General features: G+C 40.0%; 1 protein-coding gene across 1 annotated transcript in view; it reads right to left on the bottom strand.

The window, feature by feature from the left end:
- KCNQ5 (potassium voltage-gated channel subfamily Q member 5) overlaps nt 1-26,782 on the bottom strand; it is a 302,261-nt gene that overhangs the window by 43,633 nt on the left and 231,846 nt on the right. The window contains exons 4-6 of the mRNA XM_075087083.1: nt 8,978-9,153; nt 8,405-8,530; nt 685-795 (exon numbers count right to left, since the gene is read on the bottom strand). Coding sequence (XP_074943184.1) covers nt 685-795; nt 8,405-8,530; nt 8,978-9,153 — 413 coding nt within the window. The remainder of the gene's footprint in view (nt 1-684; nt 796-8,404; nt 8,531-8,977; nt 9,154-26,782) is intronic.

Here is a 26,782-nt window from a genome sequence, read left to right as displayed (position 1 = left end):
AATGTCACTTCTGATTTCATGCTTATTCAATACTAATTTAAAAAAGAAAGGAAATTCATTCATGAAAATGAAAAGTTCTTTCTAAAGCTACACTATACTTCAGTCACTAGATGATTTCCATTTCCATTAAAATCTCCTGAACATTGAAAAAAGCAACTGTCATGTTTATTTACAGTCATTCACAGAAAATACTAGTTGCATTTTTATATTCAACAACATTACCTTTTAGTTTATTTAGTGCCTTCTACTGCTCTCTGTTGGTAGCCTGAATATGGTCATACAAGACAACCTATTAGAAATATTTTTTTTTTCAAGAGAACCTAATTCAGAAAAACATATCAGCTGATTTTTTTCAAAAAATCGGAAAGAGAAGCAGTAATATATGAGCCACAATTCATAACAAAAGAAAGGAATTTCAACCTTACACAGCAGTATGCTACCTATTTTAGGATTATTTCCCAGTTTTGCTTTTGTCAAAGAAACTCCCCAAGACTCAAGCAATGACAGCAACACCAACCTCTCATTTGGATTTTGGGCAGCAGTTTACCAGTGTTGTCACAGAGCAAAAAGCTTTAAACAGTTGCTTTTCATGTAGAGAGCTTTCTTAAGCTTTTTGTATCATAACAGAAGTAGGAGCTACAGAAGTTTCTATTATCTTTTTACAAATTTTATAAGCATACTCACAGCAGGTAGTGCAAAGAAAGAAATGCCAAGTAGAGCAAATCCTGCAGAAAGCAGCCTTCCAAGCCAAGTAAGAGGGGTCTTGTCTCCGTAGCCAATGGTTGTCAATGTGATCTAAAAAGAAATGAATGGACACTGTGGTTTACCAGAATTCACCGAGAGATTAGTTGCAGATTATTTACATGGCATGAAACAGCATTTCCACTAAATAATACAATACGCATGAAATATATATATGTTGTTGTTACTAAAAGAAAAACATACATAAACAAATTAAAATGAACACATTTTTCTATGCAAATGTAATACTGTTTATGACTGAATGAAACTGAAATAAATAATAAATATGAGAAAACTACCTAAATAAGCAATAAGTAAGTTTTAAAAATAATAAAACAGAAGGTCTGGGATCTCAAAGTTGAGGCAAATTATGGGAAATTATGTGAGCTGGGCAGAAAAAAGTGTTCTTTTCCATGGATATAAAGGTGTTTCACGTATTTTCAGCAGGGAAATATAACTGTATCTATTTGCATAACTACACAAATATACAGAGATCATATTGGAAAAATATAGTAGGACTAAAAGGAAGTTGTTCACAGGTGAGATAAAGTCAAAGGAACAGCAAGAAGCAGCTGCACTTTCTACAAGCCCATCAGTACAATTTGAAGTGGATCACCTTCTGAAACACAAAATACACTAATCAAAAGCTGGAAGGCACTTTAAGAAGTTCCTGGTCCTTCTCCCTTCCTTATGACAGGCCCAGGTGTACCTACATCACTCCTGACATGAAGCTCTAAAGACTACTACAGAGCACAGAGGTACCTCAGGCTGTTGGACAATGCTAGCCCAGACCTACATGGGGAGAAGTCAAAGAGAACGAGGAGGGCATCTGTAATCCCTTCATGTGATGAGTGTAATCAGAGGATCAGCATACAGATGTTTCAAAAGCTGTGCTGTGGAGGCCAGCACCCCTGCCATGTAGCACCAGTGCAGATGACGGCAGAGTTTGGTACACGTGGAAGGGCTCTCCACATGCAACTCACTGACCACAGGCCATGTAGAAATGCAGCAGATATGCAGATGCCACTGGGATAATGGTGCATGCTTGTGGTTTACTGAACATATCTCCAAGGCAAAAGATAATGGCTTCATGTCTCTGTGTGGCTGAGGGTCTTCCCCAACCCAAGGAAATGTCCTCCAGGTTACTCCTGGCCTGGGAAGCGTGCCAGTACCAAACTTGGGGACTGGACTGGCAGGAGAAAGTCAAATCTATACGCTTCCCTCTTGGGGAGCTTGGACCCACCGCGCTGCCTGGTACAGGCAGCAGGAGGAGATGTGGGCACAGTGGAGGATTTCTGAAGTCCGGGTGGGAGGCTGCGAGGCGCGATGTTAAAGGACAAAGACAGACAACAGTAGGCTGAATGCCAAGGACTCCAGGGCCTGTTATTAGCAGAGAACATGTGCACAGAGAATTATTTTACATCATGTACCAAATGTGGGCAAGTTCAGGCTTAGCAAATATTCTGGCAGGAACAAATTCTTCAGGAAAATGCCTTCTAGAGGCATTATTCTGCTTCCAGCTTCCTCAAAGTTCATTCCTAGGCAAGACGGCCAAAGCAATTCTATTTAATACTGGGGTCACCGCAGGACAAAAGAAGGAAAGTCTTTTGGAAGTAATTAGATTTCAACTATTTAGGGCTCTGTAGGTGGTAAACAGTGCTTTTAGTTGCTCACATTGTTGGGAACAAGCTGCAGGTGTAATTTACCCTGAGAAAGCCATAGTGACTAAAAGAGAGTGAGCTGAAATAAGGCTGCAGCTGAAATTTCGAGTGGTTATCAAGTCTCAAGTTTTGTAATATGAGCCTGGTTGCAGGCACACCACCTTGCATGGTGATCAGGTCTCACTCTCCTTCTTTGCTCCTCTTCACTTCCTGCCCCATCCCGTCTTCCCAGCTTTTGCTGGACTCTTTGGAGAACCAGTGCAACCCAGGAAGGTGGAAAGAATTATCCACATTTCTGCATGGTTTGTTTCTGCTGTTCTGGTGAGTTGTGTTAGCTCATGGAGGTGCCTAACAAACTCCAGAGCCTGCACAAGGCAGTGCATGGCTGAGATTGAGTGATAAAGAGGAAGGAAGATGGGAATGCAGATTCCTCTTTTCTGGCAGAGGTGAGCTGATGCAACCACGCTCTTGGCCTGGTAGGGGGGCTTGGATTGGTTTTCCTTTGTTTGCTGAAGAGGGTATTCCCAGCTCTGCTCATCAGAGGGCAAGTGCAGAACAGTTTGAGGCTATTAAGACCCCGAGAGCAATGAAGCACTTGAAAAAATGAATACCTGAATAAAAGTTCCTCAAAATTTGTTTCCAGGCCAGTCATTGCAAAGCAGTTTGAAGCTCTGGAATGAGCCCAGTTTCTTGGCTTCTGTCCAGCTCCCTATCTCTGCCAGACACTGGAAAATACAGAGATATCTCCTTCCTGGGCTGACAAGGAGGAAACAGAACTAAGTGTCATCTGCGTATTAACGATATGACCACCAAACTGTCTTCGAAGAAGTCAAAGATAAACCTGAACCTTTGGGATTTGACCTCTGGGAGCCATCCAAAACCAGGAGCAGTCATACAGACTGCATCTCTGGAATTTCTCCAAAGAAAATAACAGGATCATATTAAAGCCTTTCCACCCATTCTTTTAGGTCCTGAAGACTTGATGGTATCAGTATATGATTAAGAGTATCTGTGGCTTCTTGCTCACTTTGAGCTGTTTTATCTTGGGACAGTCTTCACATGGGCATATGGGTGTCAGCACCATGCTGTATCATCTTACTCAAGACTGAACAAATGGATTTGATCTTTGTTTTATATTCCTCTCATCACACAACTAAGAAAATATTTTTCCAGACAACTTCAGGGTCAAGTTCGGGAATAATCCTCAGTATCTTTGTTAGTGCTGCAAGCAGATGACTAAACCACTGGCCAGGACCGGACTGGCATAACCCTGAATCCTGGCATAATTAACTGAACAGGGTGTGGAAAACTACTGGATGTGAGACCATGACAACATGAGAAATTTCCAGACATCACTGATAATAATGTAAGAAGCAGACCGAAGTTACAGCTAGCACTGTAAGGGAGGGCTGGATCCCACGGGTGGTTAAAGGAGAAGTGACTGAAGTTCGAAGGTGACTGGAGGAAATTATTTGGGACCTTTTGCGGATTACAGTCTTGCAAGGACATCAGCCCCTAGGTGACTGCATCAGCAGTACCATACAAGGCAAGAGTGACTGGGTAACAGAACTACCAATTTCACAGGAAACCTGTGAAGGTAATTAGGGACGGTTTGTTTATTTAAGAGGAGCCTTGGACACAGGATGCAAATTGATGAAAAAGAGGATCAAGGTACAGTAAAAGAAATAACAGGGTGTGTAAATCATGTCTTTCTGGGGGTACCTGATGAGCAGCCCTGTGTCTGATCACCACAGCCCAAACCAGGATAATAAATGAAACCTTTTAGAGTTTATTTGTATAGGATTCATTTCACCCAACTTGAAAAATAAAATGCTTAGGTGTTTAACATGACCTGGTCACCACAACATGCACAATGGAAATTGCGTCCTCCAGCAGATAACTTATCCTACCCTAAAATGTAGGACTTAGGCTTGCCTGAAAGCAAATGTCTAGTGCCACTTGAGATGCCCTAGGGCAACTGAACAGGGAGCGCCCACAGGAGAGACATCAGACTCAGCAACAGATCTTCCATGGCACTGTACGCCTACGTTCAAGCAACTGAATCGCACTCTTACATGGCTAAATGGGCTAGCTGAGTCCTTTCTTTTGTACCAGATGCAAAACACTCCATTTTGGTTGCTTCTATAAATAAAGTGTCTGGACAGGCCACCCAAGGCAGGCAGTGTCACCTGGCTAGACTCAAAACTCACAACGATGATAGAACTTCTGTTGTATCTCATTGCTGGAGCTAAAAATATGCTAATAATGAGTGAGGTAATATAATAATGAATGTGATTATGTAACCTAGGTGCCTTCAATTAGATGAGATAGGACCCAGGAGGCCCCCCTCTACCCTAACATTTCTTTCTGATGTCATTTTATGTTCTGCTAGCAGCACTTACCTTTTGAATCTTTACCTGAAATCAATTAACTGAAAAAAATGTAGTTTGCTCATGCTATCATTACATGAAATGCCAAAACGTCATCAGTATTAACTCATTTGAGCTAGTAATTGTGACAATATTATTCATCATAAGACGTTTTGGTCCCCTACAGGTCGCTGTGGAGTGCCAGAGCCATTCTGTATCTAGCTGTAACTACTGGTTACTACTAGAAAATAATGACTTATTAAGAGAAACTCTGTCAAATGTGTCAAAGAGACAGGAATCTTCATTACATTTGCAGGTAAAACTAATTAACGCACAAACTAAATGCTGCTATAAGCACATACAGTTCTAGCTAACACTAGCAGTTCTCAGAAAACCATGCATGATATGGTTTTGAAACACTTAAGTTTTTGAATTTACCTTTTGTTCCCATATAGTTTAGTTATTTTATTCTGTTAAAGGAGTTTACCTTCTCTACCAAAGCAAATTCTGAACCTGAACTTTTCATATAACATACACTGTCATATAGCACATATATCATATAACACACTGTGTTAGGCAGCACTGTGGGGACCCCAACTACAAGAATATTCAGAGCAGTAACATTTGCATGATGTTTAAACTTCAGGTTGCACAGTGCAATGTGTAATTGCAAATACAGTGGAGTATATATGTATATTAAGATACATATGTGGAGTATATAGGTAAATTAGGATGCCATATCCTGCCTTTAATTTCAGTGTAAAACTATGGGCCTCAAAAATGGAGTCAGTGAAATGACCATAGCAGGATATGGCCCTCAAATAATCTGAATTAATGAATGGGTTAATTGCTTCATGCTGGGTCTGGTCCTGTAAGGCAGGGGCATAAGTTCCTCTAAAAGCTTGAAATTTAAGATGACTATTTGTGCCTGACATCAAAGCAGTCTTTTCCTTCTTGTACCTCTGCCATCACAGAATTCGGTCTGGGATTTGGTAGATACTCTGTGGTTTAAACTAGAACGACTCCTGCAAATAAACAAATCAATGAGAGTAAGCATTGATTTCCCCTAGAATGCCACACAACCTGACCTTTTCAAAATCTACATGTGGGTTACTCTGGCAGTAAAAACAACCATGACTAAGAAGCACGTTATGCATTTCCCACATACTGTTTTACATATTATACAAAAAATACTATTATTAAAATGGCAATGATAACAGGTAAGAGGGAACACTGATTTTCAGTAACTTTGTGCACTTAAGCACATTAAAAATTTAAATGTATTCATGCCACACACTGGGGAAAGAAGAAAAGATATAGAAATATACAGTATAGATTGTTTTCAGGTTTTTGATTATAATTTGTTGTTTTTCCTGCTGATGTCAAGAAAAGATTCAGATTTTCTCAGTTGCACTACTTATCTGACCTATGAGTCATACATTTTCACTTCATAGTGTACAAAATATTTTAAGCACCACTTTATATAATGATTATTTCTTAGCAGAGTTTTTTCTTTAAAAATAGCTGTCAGCAGGTAGTGGAGAAGCAAATTCTAAAATAAAGACCTTGGTCCTGCCTCTAGAGCTGCTCAGGGAGAAGTATCTGGATCTGAGATTAACCTCAGTCAGACATCAGGGCTGAGGTCTGAGTTTGCTGGGACTTTCCTGTTCCTCAGGTATATATCTCCTCTCACCATTGCCTGCTGGCAGGTGGGTACAATCCTCTGCTTAGTCCAAACTCCCTGCCTATGCAGTGCTAAGCCAAACATGGTTCTGCAGAGGGGTAGAGAGTGTTTCCTGGAGAACCGAGTGGCTGAAAACACACATTCCCAGACCCACACACTGCCACATCACACCTAGATGACCTCAGGAGGGTCTGTCACAGGACCACGTCCCCGCTGCCACCCCCAGAGGGGCAATGGTGTTTGCAGACTCCTGGAGCCAGGGTACCCATCAGCGAGGACACCAGCATCCCGAGCCAGATGCTTCACAACTGTGTCAATATGGGCAGATCAGAAAGCTTTAAGCCAAATCAGCTTTAGAAGAGAAGTGGAACTCCTCCTGCATGGGCCAAATTCTACTCTCAGTTACAGATAGATAAACCACAAAATAAGTTGCCGTGGAGTGACTGAGGGAAAAACCTTCTCTCATGGCTTTAGCCAACATGAATATTACATGTGTTTGGATTACAGGATAAAATTGTGTATTTTATTAGAGCTCTGTGTTGATGCTCTAAAGCAACAAGTTTCAGGAAAAATATTTCTGTATATTTGTAAATGTACAAGTAAGAGCTACTAGGTATGGCTTGTCCAAGCTCCCAGTTTTGTGCACTGATAACACAGAAATATAGTGTCTAGGAAAGGTATGTGGCTAATGGTTAACCCTTAGATGAACAAATTTCAAATAACAAACCAGTCCTACTAATAGGCCTTTGCTCAAAATGTGAACAAAAAATATTTTTCAAGGATTCAAAGCATTTTGGAGAAGGCTTTTGTACCACCCATCTATGCATGCTCTGAATCTGCAGACACTACTGAATCCAGATGAAGTCTTGTCAGCAGCAGGTCTGAGGTGAGAAAGCTTCGTTTCTGCATCCCTCTGATGAGGAAAGGTGGCAGAGGCTGGTTCAGGACTCACACTTATTCCAGGAAAACTAATGAGTGCTCTAGGTTATGTCAGCATTAATGATCTCACAGGCATCATTTCACTACCCAGACACTGTCAGAGCTCATGGTGTTCTACTGCATGAGAAGGAAAAGAAAAGCTGTTTTATACTGCCTGGCAAAAGCTTTGCCGTAGGTTTTGTTGGGGCAGATTTCCTAAGCTGCCTAAGTAACTCCCACACTGTGCAGGAGTCTAGCTCACTATAGGGCATTTTTAAACAAAAAAGCCATACACATTGTGCCATTAAAAAAATCAACATTTCAGACCTAGCTTTTCATTGCTCATTTAAAGCCTAGTTTATTTAAACATGTCAGCATTCATATAATCCTCCTTCTTTCAGAAAAGTAGTCAGGCATGTACTTAAATCCCACAGATTTCAACAAAGTAAAACCAATTGATTTGATAGTTAAGCATAAGCTCAACTAAGTCAGAGCTTTCACACCTGTAAAAATAATTGGAGAACACTGGTGAACCAGAATGAGGATGTTCTTGCTTTTTGCGCTCAGGGTACAGAGGAAGGAGAAACAGCATCATTCTACGGGCGCTGATTATATTCTTCCCTTCACCACAAAGCTGATGTGAGAATTTTTTCCCATTTTCTTTCCTGACACTTGTTCCTCTTCCTGCACTGCAGCTTACAGCCCTCTGATCTGGATCAAAGCAGCTCTTTGTGGGACCATACTACAAACTGTATTACTGAAAGCATCTGGGTTAAAAAAATAAAGTGCTTTCTTCTCTTGAAGGTTCAGTGGTCTGGTTTGCAGCAGAAACAACCAGCTGTTCTGCAGGATGGGGTAAAATGGACTATGGATGTGCAAATGAATAGCTGGAGAAGGAACCTTCTCAGACCAGTTTTCTGCCAGTGAAAACAATTCACTGAACAGCACACTAAATTAAAATCCACAGTAGGTGAAATTCAAAGCACTACAGCATACTGGTTAAACAGTACATATTATTTTTCTGTACTTACCGTGCCCCACCAGAGCGCATCTGCATATGTGGAGAATTGGTTATTTGCATCTTTTTCCACCAGATAAACCAGGAAAGATGAAAAGATGAGTACTAAAAATCCTATGTACCAGGCTGTGATTAATTCCTAGATAAAAGAAATTAGAGATCAATATCCATTTGAGAGATTGAACAGAAAGGCATTTCAAAGAAGACATAATGAAAAGATCTATATAGTTTTCGGGCCGTTGAGCAGTTAAAAGTAAAATGCTTTCTTATGGATGCAAATTTTCTCTAAAACTATTTTCCTCTAACGCTCTAAATCTACTCCCATAGTCTGACACTCCAGCAACTTCACCAATATATATCAAATTGCAACAGCACATCAAGTACAACATTTTCAACATATTCTGAAAACTGTTAGCATTTAACATGGCCTGATGTATTCATGCTAATGCCCATTACAACTGATGTCACTTCAGAAAACTTTAGGTATTCTGCTCAAAACTGATAAACGTTTGTTTCCTTGGCCTCTTGTTGAATCACACCAAGTGAAGATATCAACCAGATGAAATCAGCATCTAGAATTGCGTACCTTGCTATGCGCATAAACTACTGAACCTAATAATTTCCAAGTGCCTCCTCTTCGGTCCATGCGCACCATACGAAGGATCTGTAGGAAACGAAGACTTCTCAGTGCTGATGTTGCAAAAATGTTACCCTGAGTTTTTGCAGAAACAACTGCTATTGAAGCGATGAGAACAATGATGTCTGAAAGAAATATATTATAGAAAACATTAATGTCCAAGTACCAATAAATAACACATACATGCACATGAGCTGAATGAGGGGACAAAAGAGAGATGACTCCTGCTGTGGGTGGGAATCCGAAGCACTGAGATTCCTGTTTGAGTTAGGGATGTGAGGTCAGGGCTGTTGTCAAAACTGCCTCGAGACCCTCCAGGGTAAAAACTGTGGGTAGTAATTTTGAGAACATATGGATAAAAGGAGCAGTGTTGAAGGAACCTCACGTAGGAGCTTTGAAGCCTGATGTAGCAAATTGTACAAATCAGTAGATGGACTAGAACTTTTTCCCTTTACATCTTTTCCAATAGCAACTTTCCTATGAAAAGGCAAAAAAGAAAACAAAGGTAAGAAAAAAAAATAGAGCAGCCCCAGTGGTGAGAGTCCAGTGGAACCGGACTTGTAAGCACACATACAAATTTCCTATGAGTAGAAGCACTGCATGGTTGAGGCATGTAGTTTCTGGTCACAAGTCCCCTGATGTGCCATTTCCTGGAAAGAGGAAATACAGTGCTGGGTACTCAGAAGCATTCTTTTAGCTGGCAGCCTGGAAAGTTTGCTGAAGCTCAGCAAGTGTTAGGATTTATTTCTTCAGGTCACAGATTCAAACTGTGAGAGTGAGTTTGTTCAGCATGGACTAATCAGCCAACTGCCCTCTGAGCCAGAACAGCATTTAAAGGGAGATGAGGAGAAGCAGCACAGTGATGGCACACAGATGCACAATGTTCTTTTACCACGATTGGGGCAGACACGCCCGTGTGCAGGGATTGGAAAGGGACAGAACAAGTGCTGTGTTACTCCATTAACTCATCATTAATTTTCTGACCTTCTCTTAAAAGCTTAAGTAGCCTTTGTAGGAAACTGGTTTAAACCTTAGGATTTTGTGGCGTTTGTATGTTTATATGCATGGACAATCTAAATCCATGTTTGCCAGTGAAGAACTTCCTGAAAGCAAGTTCTTGTTGACATGAGTTTTGCTTCTTCTGTGTTGTGGTTGAACACTTGTCTTTTCCCAAGCATAGCTTCTGCAAGTCATGAATGACCCAGTAAGTGAAAAGGCCCCAACAGGCGAGGGAGGCTGGCTGTACCTACAAGCAGGACACTCTTTCCTTAGCCTGTTCCAATACAGTAGGAAATAGCCTTGGTTCATTCTGCTCAGCTACCAAAGTAACTTGAGGTCCAAATACCCTTGTCTGCTGATATCCTGGGTTTCTCTGAACTCACCTATGGATAGCTTTGCCCTCTTATTACAATGCTAAGGGTACAGCCAATCTGTGGTTTAAGGAGTGTCCTGTTAAACTGTGGAAATCCTCGTCACAAGATACTAACAGTTCACATGGGTTCAAAGCCAGCAGCATGATCTCATGGGAGAAAATTTAATCCCAGACTAAATAATACCAAGAGCCCACTTCTGGCTCAGGACATCCCCAAGTAGCAGGCTATTGGAGGCTGAGAGACTTTTATGGAGAAATATTGCTGTATGTTTGCCCTGCTTGTGTGCCTTCCCTGACTGTTCACTGTTGACTAGTGTCATTGTTGGACACAGTGTGTTAGGCTAGGCAGACCTTCTGCCTGTCTTATACTACGACATTTTAAAATGTCTTTGCCTACTACGTAGGTGGATCATAGGTGGCTACTATATAATTGGCTACCAAAAATACTGGATTTGCTTCTAGATATAAACCCAACAAGTTCAGACATCAGGAAGAGCCAGAAATGGGCAAAGTACCTTAGGGCGTCTGCACAGTACAAGTCTCAAGGGCACAGGAACCAGACACAGCAGCGCTGGGTGACAATTCAGAAATAGCATAACTGACCAGAAAGCACAAATTCTAATGGAGATCAGAAAAATAGATGGGCTGGGATTCAGCTGCATGAGAAAACATTTAAATTTAGTTGTCTACATGTGAAGCAGGTGTCTGAACTCTCCATGCAGCACAAGGAAACCATGTCAACTGAGAGAGGTGCAGCTAATCCTCAGGAAGGCTCCTGCTGGCTGCTCAGCAGACTCATGCTCTGGGCTTGGCACAAAAAAAGGCTCAATTCAGCTGCCCAAATTTTTTTGTCCAGTGACATTTGAGACACCCTAAGGTATCTGAGACATCCCCTAGGTCCAGCAGCTATGCTCTCAGACCTGTGAAGGCTGTGCCCTTCAGGAGAAGTCACTGGAGAGCAGGGAATATCATGTAACAGGAGACACCTCTACTCCACTGAACTAAGCCCTAGATCTTGACCAACTATACTGGAAGTATAGACATGTAGCACACACCCACCTATAAGAAAACTTCTATATTTAGGTGTCTTTATCTGGATCTGAAGCTCACATAGAGCATATGCTCGAAAGCCTTGAGCAATACAGGCTGTGTTGAAGAAAGTGTCCCTGGTTACTAACATGACAGCAAGGTTAGTCTGGCTTCTCCCATGCTGCTCTGAGCAATGTAAGCCATTTTTAATTAGTGGTGACTGGCTACCAGCAAATCAGATATAGTTAGAAAAGCAGCATGCAATCTTGCAAATCATTCTTAGAACTTAAAAAAGAGTAAGGTCACCCAAATATTAAGAATTAGGCATTTGGTCCAGAAAATATTGAAGTGCTTACTGTGGGTTTTGGTTATGCTCAACCACTCGAAACAAGGACAGTTTTTTACAAAAGCCAATGTCTTGCCCTGCCTTTATTCCTTCCCATTCTAGGAGCTCTGACAGCTTTCCTTAGAACATGGAGTTAAATGGAGATCTCCCACTTCAAAAAATTCAAATTAATTCAGTTCTGCCAGTGCCACACAGCATCTGCCCTGTGCTGCTGGGAGCTTTCTGCCCCACTGAAGGTCTCTGCTCCCCTCTGACCGCAAGAAATGAAGAAGCCAACAGCAGCACAGCTCTCTTTTCCCTTTTTTAAAGTATTGATCCAAGGGAGTTATCTACTTGGGTATACTCTTCTAGATAGAGCGTAGAGATGGGGAGAGACAAAGGGAGGAGAGGCAGAGGAAATGGGGGAGCAGAAAATGCACTGGCACAAGTTTAAGAAAGAGTTGGAGGAGGGAAGAGAGCGTTCCGAGTCTGCTGTCATTTTTTTTTCACACCTTGCTGTCTCATCTTCTTCAACTCTTCACAATACATCTCCCACCCAAACCACCCCCACCATCTCCTCTGGCTGGGAATAGGGAACGAAAGTGTGTGTCCGTTACCTAGGGCAGCCCTGCGTGGCTGTGTTTCCCTCAGAGGCAGGGAAGGCAGGCACATTATTTCAGCGTAGTTTAACTTGCCAGGAGCAGGTGTAAAAAAAATAAACACCTCTTGGAATGAAAGCAGAGTCCAAAGAAAAGTTTTCATCAGTTGAAAGTCAATTCTGAATACGCTAAACTTGCTTGGTTTTCTTATATAAGCATTCCTACACTGGAGAAATTAAACGTTAAGTACTTTATGATTCAATCCCTGCCACATTTTTATCCAACATTCCTCAGGTGCCATTTGCCCTGTTATAAGTAGGAGAGCAAAATCTTCTCCTGGCCTTCCTTTCACTGAATTTATTTTACTTGAATTTAGCTAAAATCTCTGCAGTATTTCTGTATTTCTGTAGTTTAAGAGGGCTTTAATAAACTTCTATCACTATTTTCCTCTTATATCAATATATTCCTCTTCTATCAATATTTTTCCTTCTTGCCCTTTCGTGGCAAAACTGGGAAATCAGGAAGGAAAAAACAAAGCCAGAAAGTGGATTATGGGTGAAACCCAACTTTATTGAAGTAAATTGCAACATTTTGATTAGTTTAACTGCGACTAAGGTTTCAGTCCATATCTTGCCATAAAGCAACAGGAAAGTATAGGGTGTGAGAGTAAGTAATGGCAGTATAATTCCAAACTTCTCTGTAACAACTTATTAGAAGACAAAAGTTTCTGAGGCACATTTACTTCATTGATTTTTTTCAAAGCTAATATCTTGTGTATGATCTTTCAAAATTTTAAGCATCTCCTCAGCTATGAGACTGCTTTTATTCACTCTCTCCTTGCAGATAGCATAATTCCTGGTTAACTCCAGTCAGATTTCAGATCTTCTCAGCAGCTTTTGCATTGTTCACTTTTGAACACTTCATTTAAAAATTAATTTCAAATAATGAATTCTTCCACTTCAGATCTTTCACCCAGTACCACTCAAGAAACTCCTGAGATTACATGAAAGTTTTGTTCACAGTAACTTAAAGGCAAAGGTTTTTTAGTTGACAGCCACTGTGTTAACAACTGGGCCCTGCCCTGAAAAATGAAACAAAAAAATGAACCCAGAACTCACGTGTATGATAGATTTCTCTTGTGTATTGTTCAATCTCACTAGAATAGTGACATATAAGTAAAGACAAATAACTGAAGCCCAGTAATGCAACAACCTGAAGCTCAGGAATTGTTTCAGCTAGCTCATGAGAGACGTGCCAGCTCGAGTTACCTGCTTCACAGAGGAAGGCCAATGTTGGGCTGCCTTATACTACTCATGCTCAGTCAGAAAATCTGGGTCGCTTAGAAGAGCAGTTTGCATTTCTATGCTATAAGAACTTCCAATGGCAACTCTGTGACTGAGGGATTAAAAATGATAAAAAAGGAGGTATCACAAATCATCATAATGGATTGTTTGATTTGTAATGACTTTTTCAATGTAACATTCCTACCATGAACTTTCTGAACATTGTCAGATTTTACAGTATTCAAGGGTATCACACTAATGGGCCCAGTTAAAGAACTGAATTGGAATAGGTGAAAAAGTGAACACAGAAGAATTATTTGGATATAGCGAAGCATCCCAAAGCCTTGATGTGCCATCAGGACAATCTCTAATATTACAGAAAGAATGTCAGGATGATATTAGGAAATGCAATTCATGATGATCTCTCACCCACTCAAAGAGCATGTACATGCTCAAACTAATACACAAACCTGCAGTATCTTCCTCTCTTTCATATTCTTCAAAGTCTTATGAACAAGAAGATGTTAGTGAGAGTTTTTCCTGTTGCCTGCATTTAACCCCGATAGGTTGGAATGTTCTTTCCTTCTAAATAGAAACAATGCTTTGAGCCAATACAGGCGAAATGAATCTTGTGATATTTTTTCTCTGATTTTATCAGAACAGAAAATGAACAATATTTACTAATTTTAGGTTCATCATCATATCATCAAAATAGTGCTTGCTACAAATTCACAGAAAATGCTACCAGTTTACACATCCTTGTTAAGAATATGCAGGAAACTGCAATGGCTGTCAGTTGCTACGTCTGCTCCATCTACAGAACCGTACAGAGAGGCAACGAGCTAGGACAAGAGCAGGACATAACTGCCCTCAAAACTGCAGGAATAAGCAGAAGATCTCAAGAATGTGGTTTATCTAGCTTGCAGCTGTATTAACTCACAAAGGAAATTAACTGGCAACAGTATGACCAAATTTAGGCTACCCTTAGGCTGTCCTTCTAAGGTCTAATTTTGGGCTAGAGTAATTGTCTATCACCCAGAGAAAAGACACAGCTTGGCGTGGTCATTTCTTGTGAATAGTTCTTGGGACAGTTCATGATCCTAAATTTCAAAGTTATTCCTGACAAAAACAGCACTCTGATTGCATGGCATCATAGAGCCACTGGGCTCCATAATTGACTACGAGCACCAAGAGTGCTTTGATATGGGCTCCGTCTGATTAGAACGGCACAAGTTATGCATGCATATTGCAGCACAGTGAGCAATTATTCTCACTTGCTACGGCGTTTAAATAATTTTTAATCCAGATTTACAACAACAGCTATGTAGAAATAGTTAACGACTTTCTATTCTGAGTCACAAGGAAGTGTGAGTGGTAGAAGGGAGGGAATGACCAGAATTTTAGCTTTTCTAATATCTCTTTGTATATTGGTCCTTCCAGTAGCTTCATCATGTTTATTGCTCTTCTCAGAACTCCCTTCAATTTGTCTACACTAATCTCCAGAGCTAGCTGGCTAGTGCCAGAGGGTATCGTCAATGTAGAAATGTACTTTGGATTTTAATCAGACAGTACAGCACAAAGTTAACACAACACACATTCTCGAGCACTGTATTTGAGCACATCACGCTATAGAAACATGATAACAAAACTATATTCGATGGACTCTATCCTAAACTGATATAAATGAGCAGTTCAAAGTAGTTTAAGGTATAGCCTGATGACCAACAGCTGACTTAAGCCATGCATCAGTATGTGAAAATAAGGTTGCGTTTTTTCAGATTCCTAAAAGAAAAAGTATGTTTATACAAACTTGTCTATAGGAACAGCAGCCTTTCTGCCCAGCCTAGTAACATATTTGGCACTGAAGTATTTTATGCTCCTGTAGGTGCGCTTAAAAAAAAAAAAAAAAAAAAAAAAGAAAATAAGAAGACATTCGTAGAGTTTAAGGCTTCTGAATACCCTAATAGAGGGGTATTCAGAGAGGGAAATAATTGTATCATTATTCCTTGAGCACTTGTTGAGAAAGGTCATAGAATGGAAAAGGCCATTTCATCATAACTGGCTGCAAAAATGCTTTTAGCTTCAAACAAGAGATTAACCACTTCCCTCTACCGGTTCAAGAAGGCAAAGAATAAAAATAATGAGTAGAGCATGCTGCAACAGTTAATTTGAAAAGAGGCAAATTGTAATGTTTTTACCAGGTGGCAGTTCCTTTGCTCTGCGAATAGTCCCCTTGCTATGAAATCAGTGGGATATTTCACATAGTTATGGCAGCAAAATTTGGTCTAATATGGGCTGAACTTCCAGTGACCTTGCATAAGTATTTACCCCAGAAACGAAGAATTTTCAATATTTTTATCCTTAAATTGTCCAGAACCTTAACTTAATTTTTTTTTAAGGATTAAACCTGTAATTACATTGCTGATTAGAGAGATGATCAATATTACCATATTTAGAAAGATGATGGATGTTACCATATTTTGTAAATTTTCCCACTGGAAGAAGCAGAACTATTTCTTGATAAAGTACAATTCAGTATGTGCAAGATTGTCAAAATCTGCAAACTGGATTTTGAGAGACTACTTGGGTCTTTTGATGTCACCTGAATTCACCCTCTGAAATACGATATGCTCAAGCATTATTCTCTGCCTATAAAAAAAGCAGTTTAATGTCATCTATTGAATTATATCACCTGAACATCTCTAGCGTAATTTGGGAGAGGCAGGAAGCGGAGGTCTGCACCTCCCACAAAAAGCTGAGTACTGTGAGCTTATTGCTTTACAGCAATAAGGCCTCAATTTCACAGAGAAGAAAAGCCTAAACAAAAACATCAACAACAAAAAACCCAAGCAATACGAGATAATCTGAGTTGTGCATTTACTAAAAATAATGGTGCTCAGGATCTTGAGTCCTGGCAAAATTTGCTTTCAGCTATGTCTGAATATAGCTTTTCTTTCTGGTCAGGGATCGGATCTCTCTGCTCAGATGCCAGACTGGTTATGATTAATCGTCACCTACTAGTAAAAGTAATTGGCAGGATATCTTCAGGAAATTCTTGGGATGGATGACGCTGTTTGATTTTTGCAGATGTTGTTGTCACTCCAGCCAAAAGGTCTTTGCGTTTTCAAATATATAACACTCTCTGGATGGAAACCATCTTAATTGTCATTGCAGACAAAACAAGTTGGTGATTTCACTTCCTTTTGTAATCTTTTTTCAAGATGCAAACCAGCTTGTTATTTTTAGAAGTAGGAAAGTGAAATAGTTTTGTGTATCAAGATAATTCGCAGAGATAAACACGGATGAGTGTGAAAATTAACTTTTATTGCTGTTGAAAAACAGGAAGATAGGGATGTATGGCAGTGGCATAGAGAAGAGAAAGAAGTTAAAAAAATATGTAATACTGTCTAGGCACTGAAGTGGAATTAAAAAAAAATCCAGAGGTTACTACTTCCACTCTATTGATTTTCTTTTTCTTTAACAATGGAAATGGCTACATTAGTCACTGACTTCAATTCTGAGGAGTCCACTAACACTATCTGTGCATGGAAACTTGGATTTTTCTTACTCATCAGCTGAGCAATACTCCAGTGAAGAGATCAAAAGAGATGAACCATCTTGAACCCTTCTCTCCATCCCTGTTTTTCATTTGAAATGTATTAGAATCTTCTGAGTAAGCAAAACATTTTAATATGAAATGAAAGTGACCTTCTGGAAATACAGACATCTTATTTCTAGGACACATATTAATTTTACGTAGCCAAAGTGGATCTATTCAGAAAAGCAGCTCACCAACATGTAAAGCTATCTTTTCTGGCAAGGAGAAAATGGTAGGAAACAAAATTATTTAAGATAAATTAAATTACATTTTAAAACATGCATATGAAATAAAAGATAGTAGTATTATATGATATATAAAATCTATATAATATGCAATAATGAAATAATATATATTATAAAACACATATGCATTTTATATTATAAAAGCACCACTGTGTGGTGCTTAGTTGCTGGCTGGCATCAAACCATGACACCGCATAATATAAAATAGGTTATGTTTCATGTATTTTCAGTGCCATGGAAGATAAACTCTGCATTAAACTGCAAATGTGCTTTAGGAGGTCAATTCAAAGGTTTTATAACTGCAAACACTGTGAGGATTAGCTACAGCACCGTGTTCTGATGCTGAAACCTCGGACTTGACGAGTGACCCCAGAGTCCAGTGCTGGGGATGAGGCCAGTTCTGCAAAGCAGCTGTGTGCAAATGGGGCCGTACCCCGTGGCACGTCACTGGCGAGCCTGTCCGTGCAAGGGCAGGCTACACTGAGCCCCAGCGCAGGCTCAAGCTGTGCGGGCCCTCGCCCTGGCACCTGGAGGTGCCCCCACACCCCAGCGCGGGTCTCGGCCCCGCATGTACCTGAGCCAGGCAGGGCAAGAGCGTCTGCTTGGCTGGGGCAAGTACTGCTTGGCAGTAGCTGATGAAACGCGATATGGTGGCAGCTCAGCTTGCTCTGCCGCAGCACATCGAACAGGATGAATAAGTGTGTAAATCCCTGCCACAAACTCCCAGCACACACTAACAGAGACACTGCAAAGCAAAGCGGTTCAGGGCAACATAAACCAAACCTGTCACCTAAACCTAAATTCATGCATTCTTCCACTAAGCATTTGTTTTTAAGCTGGTCTCGTGCTTGGAGTATTTCTGCAGCCTATCCTAACAAAAAACAATTAGCTTAAGATTTCTTGTCTCAAGCACAGAAAGGAGCTGTATAGTCTAAGTCAAGGAGGAGAACGATCCTATTTCTTCTTTCTATGGATATTCCAAGCAGCACCAGTAAATCCCTTTCTTCACAGGCACCCTAGTGCTACCCCCTGGGTAAAGCTCTTTACCATACAATGCAATCATATGTTGCTCCCGAACAAAATAAAACAGAACTGGAAACAAGTCAAAGACACTTGTTAGTAAAGCTAGCCAAATACAAGAAATTAGGACTCAGTAGGTCAATTTTTGAAACAGAAAAATGAGGAATATTTTTAAAAGGTCAATACTGGACATTTTTTAGATGTGAAAACTAGATATTCCCTTTGAAATTCCAGAATGAGGAAGATGGGTCAGATTTGTCAGATTTTTGTTTTGTCATGTGCTAATCTAGTTTATGATGAGACACTAATTTCATATCCAGGAATGGATCAACTGATGCTACTCATTAATATGCCAATGTACTAAAAGTATGCGTACACTGGTCCTGTGTAAAAGAAGCACGCTTTCAGGACGTGATGACAAATATATCAAAATAATGTCATTTTACTTTTTATTGCAGATGACCAGAATATTTCTCTGTGAGCTGAGAATCACAATAGCTCAACAAATACTGAGTTTTAAACCAGAGTTATGGTTACCATTTTTGATTCAGTCTGGATAAGAACAACGATGTTAATAGGAGCATTTCACCTGTATTTGTACTGTTAGCAATTAGAGTTCATGGCTCTGTTGAGTACACACTCATTCTGGGGACTGAGTAAATCCTCAGCAAACATCTTTATATTATTAACAGCTGGCTCAATAAATCTTACAAATCTACAGGCCTCCTGCAAGCTAAGATTAAGTTCTACAGCAAGCCTTTCATGGATTTATACTTTATTAGCCTTTTCCAATAATTGATCTTAAACTTTATTAATATGCACCTGCCAGAAGGAATAAAGCACTATTTATTCACTAGGAGTTTTATTTGGCTTTAAGACAGCCTGACAGAAGCACATTTAAAACTGTATCTTTGACCCAGTGTTCACCAAGCCAATTTGTGTCCAACCAAAGAAACAAACCACGAGTCACACATGCAGTTCCTTCCCATAAATATTTTCTTATTCTGCCCAGCAACCATTTTGTGCCTTACAAGTGCTGGGAAAACAAGGTTTGCTAGTCACTTTACTATGTCTGAGGCTTTTTCCTGGATGATAGTAGACCTTAGTGAAGAAGGCTCTTGTTGTGGACAGAAGAAAACCTGAAGATTTCTAGAGAGAAAGGCAGCAGGATGGATAATCAGACACACGTACACCCCTGATGAATAAAGAGGCTCGTTAGATCAGACTGTAAGAAAACCACAAAGTTATCAGCAAGAAAAAAACCAAAATAACTACAGGCATGGCAAGACTTGTGTATGGAGAAAGGGCTGAATAATTTAGGATTGGTTAGTAAGAAGACAAATATGAGATGCCAAATAGAGGTATGCAAACTAGAGGAAGATAAGAAGGTCTGTTGGATGTCTCCTATTTACCCTTCCTTATAAAAGTGAGATCAAAAGACAATTTCAATCTGATAAAAATAAATACAACATGCAATTAACTTGTAAAATTCATTGCCATGGGACATAAAGGAATAACCAGGGTAAATTAAAGACAAGATTGGATGTTTCTCCCTGAATTGCTGGAATTAGATTTTTCAGGGGATCCAAATTCCCATATAAGTCAGTCACTGATTACCCAATGTCCAAACAAAAATATTGTGTGATTGGCTATTTGGGCTGCAGGTGTTAATGCATTATTTAGAGGTATCTGGCACTAGTCAGTGTGTAGAAAGACACCAAACGGGGCTCCTACGTGATCCAGCCCAGCAGGGGAAGCAGTGTTATCTCTGCACTGGGTCCTTGTAACCACACGGGTAGGAATCTATAGGCAGGAGCCTGCACTTTCATGGCTTTTCAATCATACTCTAAAATTTTGGAGAGTGGCAGGCAGGCAGGGTGTCTGGAAGTGTCTGTCTAACACATTCCCAGGTTGTGCGTAAAATGAAGGTGATGCAGTCGTATGGGAGCGGAAAGGCCAAAAAAAAAGGTGGGAACAGAAAAATCCTGGGTTTGAGGGTGAAACTGGACAGGCAAAAATTAAGAAATAATGATGCTGAAAAGAGCAGGAGAGAGAAGAGCATGTCTCTGACAGAAAGTGAAGAGGCAGTTCTAATAACCTGCTCTCAAATTCACAGGGTAAGGGGAAACAGGAGGTATCCAGTATCTACCTGAGTTATCTAATACAGGTGTTGAAGGCAGGAACATGGGTCCCTCAGCGTTGACTCAAAGAGATTAATTCCCACCTTAAGTTTTCTGAGCTATCCTCTGGAGGCATATACCTCTCCCTGCTGCCTAAAACCAGAACTTGCATTCCTAACCTACACAACTATTTTGGATGTCTGCACAGCCAGTGTGAGTGCCTCCTGGGACTCCTCTCTTTCTGTAGATACAGAGTTTACTCAGATGATACAGAACCAGAGATTTCCAGCCACTCTTTACCCTCAGCTTCTATCCAGCCTGCAATTTGTGGATGGGTAGCCTAAGAGAGATTACTGTGCCAGCAAGAAGCTTTACATGTTTTGGAGAAAACTAGTGCAGGGCACCTTGCAGCCACCCTTGAAGCTTCCCGGTGTGGGGTATGTGAAGAAAGAAATAGAAGTTCTGCTTAGCGCTTGTCCAAGAGGGAAAAAACCCCATGATCTGGTAGCCCTCCCACAAGCCCAACAGGACGCAGTCCCAAAATGAGATCTTAAATACAGCAGACTGTGCCACTCTGTGTGACAACCTCTCCGCTCTGCCTCATGACTTTTTCATTTGAAATGAAGCAATCCCCAGCGTGGGGGTCTCATGAGCAGGCTGGGCTGGTGGAGGTGAGCTCTGGGGTCGAAGGGGCCCTGCCTTTGCCGTGGCTGCTCCCAAGACGGTCGCATACACACGTTGGGGCACCAGGACCAGGAGGCACAAGGAAAGAAACAAGCATCTGGAGCTGCCTCTTTCTGCAGCAGGGATGGCTTAGGCCAGACTCAAATAAGCATTTACACCATTTCAGAGCTTACACAGGTTGATGTAAAATAGATCTGGTGGACACCTTCCTTGGATCTGCTATTGATAGCAATATCACCTATCAGCAGAATGGTCAAATCCTGGATTCTGAGAGTTATCAGCACAAGCTTAAAGGTAAAAAAAGGTAATTTTTCTTTAAGAGGAGACTGCAGGTTATGGGAGCCAGGTGCGTAAGTGCTAGGGGTGGGAAGGGAGGAAATTAAAATGTACAGAACATGCCCAATTTGCTGTCTAGAAATATGCAAATATTTCTACTTAGCTGTATTAAACTTGAGAGATAAATACTGTAACTCCGTTACACAATGTAACAATGTTGTTGCATTGTCAAATCCTTCTTAATTGCTGTATTTAACACAGCAGCTGTAAAAAGGAAGAATTAAAAAACTGTACTTTCTCTTCTTGTACACAAGTCTTTTTCTAATGTAGCAGTCGGAGTGTAACCATTCGAGGCATGATCATAAAAATAGATATTTCCTGCAATTCCCACTGGAATACTCTGCCCATCGGTTACTTTAGCAGTGCTGGTGGCAACATGCACTTCTCTGAAGAGACGTTAAAGAATGGAAACATCTGTGGAAACTGATTTTCTTCAAGTTTTGTGATCACTAATAAGCTAGTTACAAGGCTGGATGAAGACACCTGGCAAACAATTTGACTATACTGAACATAACAGTGGACAAAGCTTGTGTTTTAAACTGACAGCCTTGCCGGTTAACAAACTAAAGCTGAGCAGACACTAGAAAACTGCATTTGAAGAAAACGATACTATCTCTAAAGCTACTGAAAATGCCTGTTTTTCTAAATGACAATACAGGCAAGAAAAATGAAACCACTGTTTGTAACTGACTGTACCTACAATCCTTTTCCTATAGACCTGGCTCATGCAGAGATGGTCTGAACAGAAATAAACTAGTTTTCATCAGACAGCAATAAAATCACAAAATTAAACAAGCATAAGAGTAATAATTATGAAATAAAAGCACCAAAGTGATGGAAAGACATACAGCAAATCTAAGATAGCAGGATGTTTCCTGCTGTCATATGCTGCAGGGTGAATATAAAAGGAACGAAGTGATATGCGCAAAAGGATTATTAAATGGGTTATTATTACTACAGAAAAATGTGAATGAGGTAGTTGCACACAATACAATACCTAGGGTGGTCATTTCTCACTACATTTCCCCTATTTGCATAGTGCTTTCAAACCATTCTAGAAAGATTCCTGCAGTATATGCCAAGCTGATAACTCCACATAGACCTCTTCAAATTCCTTCATTTGGGCTCACAGGGGTAAGGCTTGGACTCCACGAGAATAAGCATGTTTTGATCAACTAATACCTGCAAAAGCAATTAATCCTGGCTCAAATAGTCAGATTGACAGTTGTCTAATGTACCACACCAAGGCATTAACTTTGAAATTTATGTTAACATGCTGCCAAAACACCCCTAAGTAAGTATAGCTGTGTTAGTAACACAGAAGACACACTGAAATTGGCTTTTGAAATGAAGCGTTACCACAAGCTGGGGGTATCACAGTCCCATGAGAGGCTGCACGTATGACAAGGACAGAGCAACAGGCAGTTGCAGGAGTCCAACACAGCAAACACCTGGTCTAATAGGATGCTACTCTGGACTAATATGGAAATGTTCCTAAACAATTTAGATCCTGCCTGGCAAGAATAATTTGCTGCTGCAAAAGCAAAACCTGTACAGCCACTGAAGCAGCGGTTGTTCTCACAGAGGAGCTACAGGAAAGAACTGGTGATGATCTGAGATGGGAGTTACAAGGAATGACACACACTGAAGCAGCTGATCTGCAGCACAGCATTTGAAAAGAAGCCAGGAAAGCTGAGTATTCCTTGCATATCAATTAGGCTTTGACATGTTATTCACTTACTTCATTAAAAATAGAAATTTTTTTAGATGATAGGAATGAGAAAATTTGAAAAACAAACCAACTATTTTACTACTTTTGAGACTCCATACACTGAGGCAGGCAGATAAGTGAATTTGGCACAATCCTGTCTACCTCTAACTTCCACACCAGTGCTTATATTAACAATTACTTAATGTTGGATTGGAGAATTTACATGTATGTGTGGAAATTTGAGTAACTATCTTGTCTATGGATATGATGGGAATTCAGTGTGCTAAGGCAGGATATGAACATCTCAAATTGAATAAAGACAGGTAGTGAAAAGAAAGATATTTCTGTAAGCACCTTCATATACAGGGTATCTCTAGTAGCAAGAAGTTTAAACCCAGTCCCTAAAAAACATGAGCAAAATTAAACACACCAAGTCCAAAACCAGAAAATGTTGACTGCTTCTTGGTCTGTCAGTTGCTTACCTCCTTCTTACTGTATGTTTCCAAGTCACGGAAACCTTGTGGTTCCTAAGCAGCACTGGAAGTTCTATAATATACATTCATAATATACAATATTTTATAATATATAATTTTAAAGGGGGACTTAAAGAGGGACTATAGGAAAGATGGGGACAATATTTTTAGGAAGGTCTGTTGTGACAAGACAATGGGTAATGGTTTTAAACTAAAGGAAGGTAGATTTAGACTGGATATAAGGAAGAAAAAGTTTTACAATGAGGGTGGTGAAGCTCTGCAAAGGGTTGCCCAGAGATGTAGTGGAGGCCCCGTTCCTGGAAACATTCAAGGTCAGACTGGATGGGGCTCTGAGCAACCTGATCTAGTTAAAGATGTCTCTGCTCATCGCAGAGGGGTTGGACTAGATGAACTCTAAAGGTCCCTTCCAACCCAAACCGTTCTCTGATTCTATGATAATATTTAACAATATTGAGTTGCTATTGTTATTATTACTATAACACTACAATATATTTTCTGAGATTCAAATATGAGAGATCATCAATCATTTGAGACTCCATAAATCATTTACAGAATCTGAGTGAGTATGGACAGAGGACCTCATTATTTCTAAATCATTTGACTTTGGCATTTGACTTTAGGAGTCTTTCCTAACAGAAGTGAGCTGAATTAGGAATTGCTAAACATTTTAGTGCAGGTACTGAGTTATATCAGTCTTGTTTGTAATGGACATAACTACCTCATGCTTGGGAAAATATCTTCAATAGCCTTCTAAGTAATTCTAATATCACAAATAAATTCTCTTTAGTAAAAGGTCTCTGGCTTTTAACAGGCCTATCTATCACAAACCTGTCTTCATTCTCTGACTCTTCACATCCCCGTGTTCTACCCTATTTCATTCGTTCTGGTGTGGATGTCTTGTAATTTGTACAGCTGGAATTGTCTATTTAGGAATGACTGATTATTCTTTGGATGAACAAAATCAAAGTTTCTCACGAAGCAGATGACTACAATTAACACCAGGTGACGGGGTAAATCAGCATCTCTCTCTGGACCAATTAAGAATTATTTATTGATGTTTGGATAGTTTCAATGGGGCTGAGAGACTGTAATTTCCTGCTCCAAGTCTCCCAGAGCAAGAATTTAACCATACTTTATCCAGAAACCAGAAACTGTACTGTTGGGTATTCTGCATGTTTGGGAAAGAGAGTGCTTCTAATTTTGATGATAAAAGATCCAGACTGAATAAAATGCCTTTCCTTAGGAAAAGGGAATCGGTTTGTTTCTATGAATTACTTTGATTTCAATTAATCAGTATTTTTCAATGAAAAAAATCATTTCATCAGAAATCTTACACTAGCCTTGTTGACCTCCTTCATCAGCAGATATCTCAGCAAATGCACAGACTATGGATGCAAAAAAAGCTCAGCCCTCAGATCAAAACCTCAATCTTCAAGCCTCAGGAAAATTAAATGTGACACTACCCACAGCTCCCCAGCAGGAAGGAAGATGTCATTAGACACACCTCACTCAGGTTGCCCAATTCATGAGGTTCAGAGGTTGCCCTCTACTCAAAATAACATGGTAGTGACACTAGATCAGAAAACCCCATGTCAATGAACAAATACAGGCTGCTGAATACTTTAGGACATAACAGAAAAAAATTCAACAGGAACTGCATTGTACAAAACCGGCAGATTTCTTCTGAATAGCAGACATACAACTTCTAGAGGGGGAAGGCTCATAGCAAATGGTACCTTACTCAGAAGCGAGGGTAGTAGTCAGCAAAAGTAAATGTGAAAGAATAAGGCACCTAGATGATATTCAACAGACATTACTTTTCCTACACATTTCTAAAAACTGGACTGCCAGGACTGTCAAACATGAAGATATGCCACTAAATATTAGTTTTAAAAGCCTACACAATTTGGGACCAATTTAGCATAAAGAGCACCTCTGTTCATTACACATAATTATGGCTGTTGAAATTATCTGAGGAAATTTCAACTTCCATTCTTAATACTACTATTACTACTATCAGAGTATTTTCTGGAGTGAAGCCTGAGATGAGTCAAAGTCAGGCTGGCAGAAGACCCCAAAATGTGGAATTTGCTCTTGCTGGAAATTGGTTTTGCTGGGATTTATAATAGGATGTGATGTGAGATGTGTCTCCTTGATCAAGTATATACTTAATTATAGACCATCTCCGGGTTAATTAGAGTTCAAATTACACTGGAAAGGGGCTGTTTATATTGTTTATCATGAGCAGCAGATTTACTATCTGTCTGTATTTAAACTATATAATGTGTCTAAATGCCAAGGTGACAGACACACAATGTATTATTACATAAATATAGCGAATTAATTAAAATTTAAGGTTCAGCAGATCTTGTAAAACACTAGATACGGATTTGTTTATAAAGGTTTGACAAAAGTGCCATATGATGGTTCATTACCACTCTAAGTAATGAGAAATAGATCCAGTAATATGCAACAGCCGCTGCTATCACGTAGTACTCTGAAACAAGGTTTGCCAGCCACGAAGTTCAAGAGCCTGATTACAGATAATGGACTTAAGCTTCCTGTTGGGAATTTGTTCATTCTGCAGCCTCAACAGAATTTGAACTTGTGACATTTCCATCATGCTGTAGCTTGACAAGAGGTAAAACAGAAGCATCTGTGGGGAAACTGCTAATGGATAACTGAAATACATTAAATCTTTCACTGGGCTGGACCACCAGGAAGTCTAGTTGCCCTGAAGAGATGTTATATTACTAGAAGTGGGCTCAAATTTAAGGTGAAAAAAATTCTGAAACAGGAGTTTCAAACCAAAAATTTAAATCTAGGCGTTGCATGAAGTTTAGGCACTAAAATTCACTGCTTCCAGCATTTGAAGGGAAGCGTGCTTCTGTGCTTTTCACTTGCACTTGCTGGGCTCCCTCACATATGAGTCCCAAAG

The sequence above is a fragment of the Phalacrocorax aristotelis genome, chromosome 3 (genome assembly GCF_949628215.1).
Source record: "Phalacrocorax aristotelis chromosome 3, bGulAri2.1, whole genome shotgun sequence".
Lineage (NCBI taxonomy): Eukaryota > Metazoa > Chordata > Aves > Suliformes > Phalacrocoracidae > Phalacrocorax > Phalacrocorax aristotelis.
Note: the sequence above shows the minus strand (reverse complement) of the source record. Positions and strands in the feature narration are given on the sequence as shown.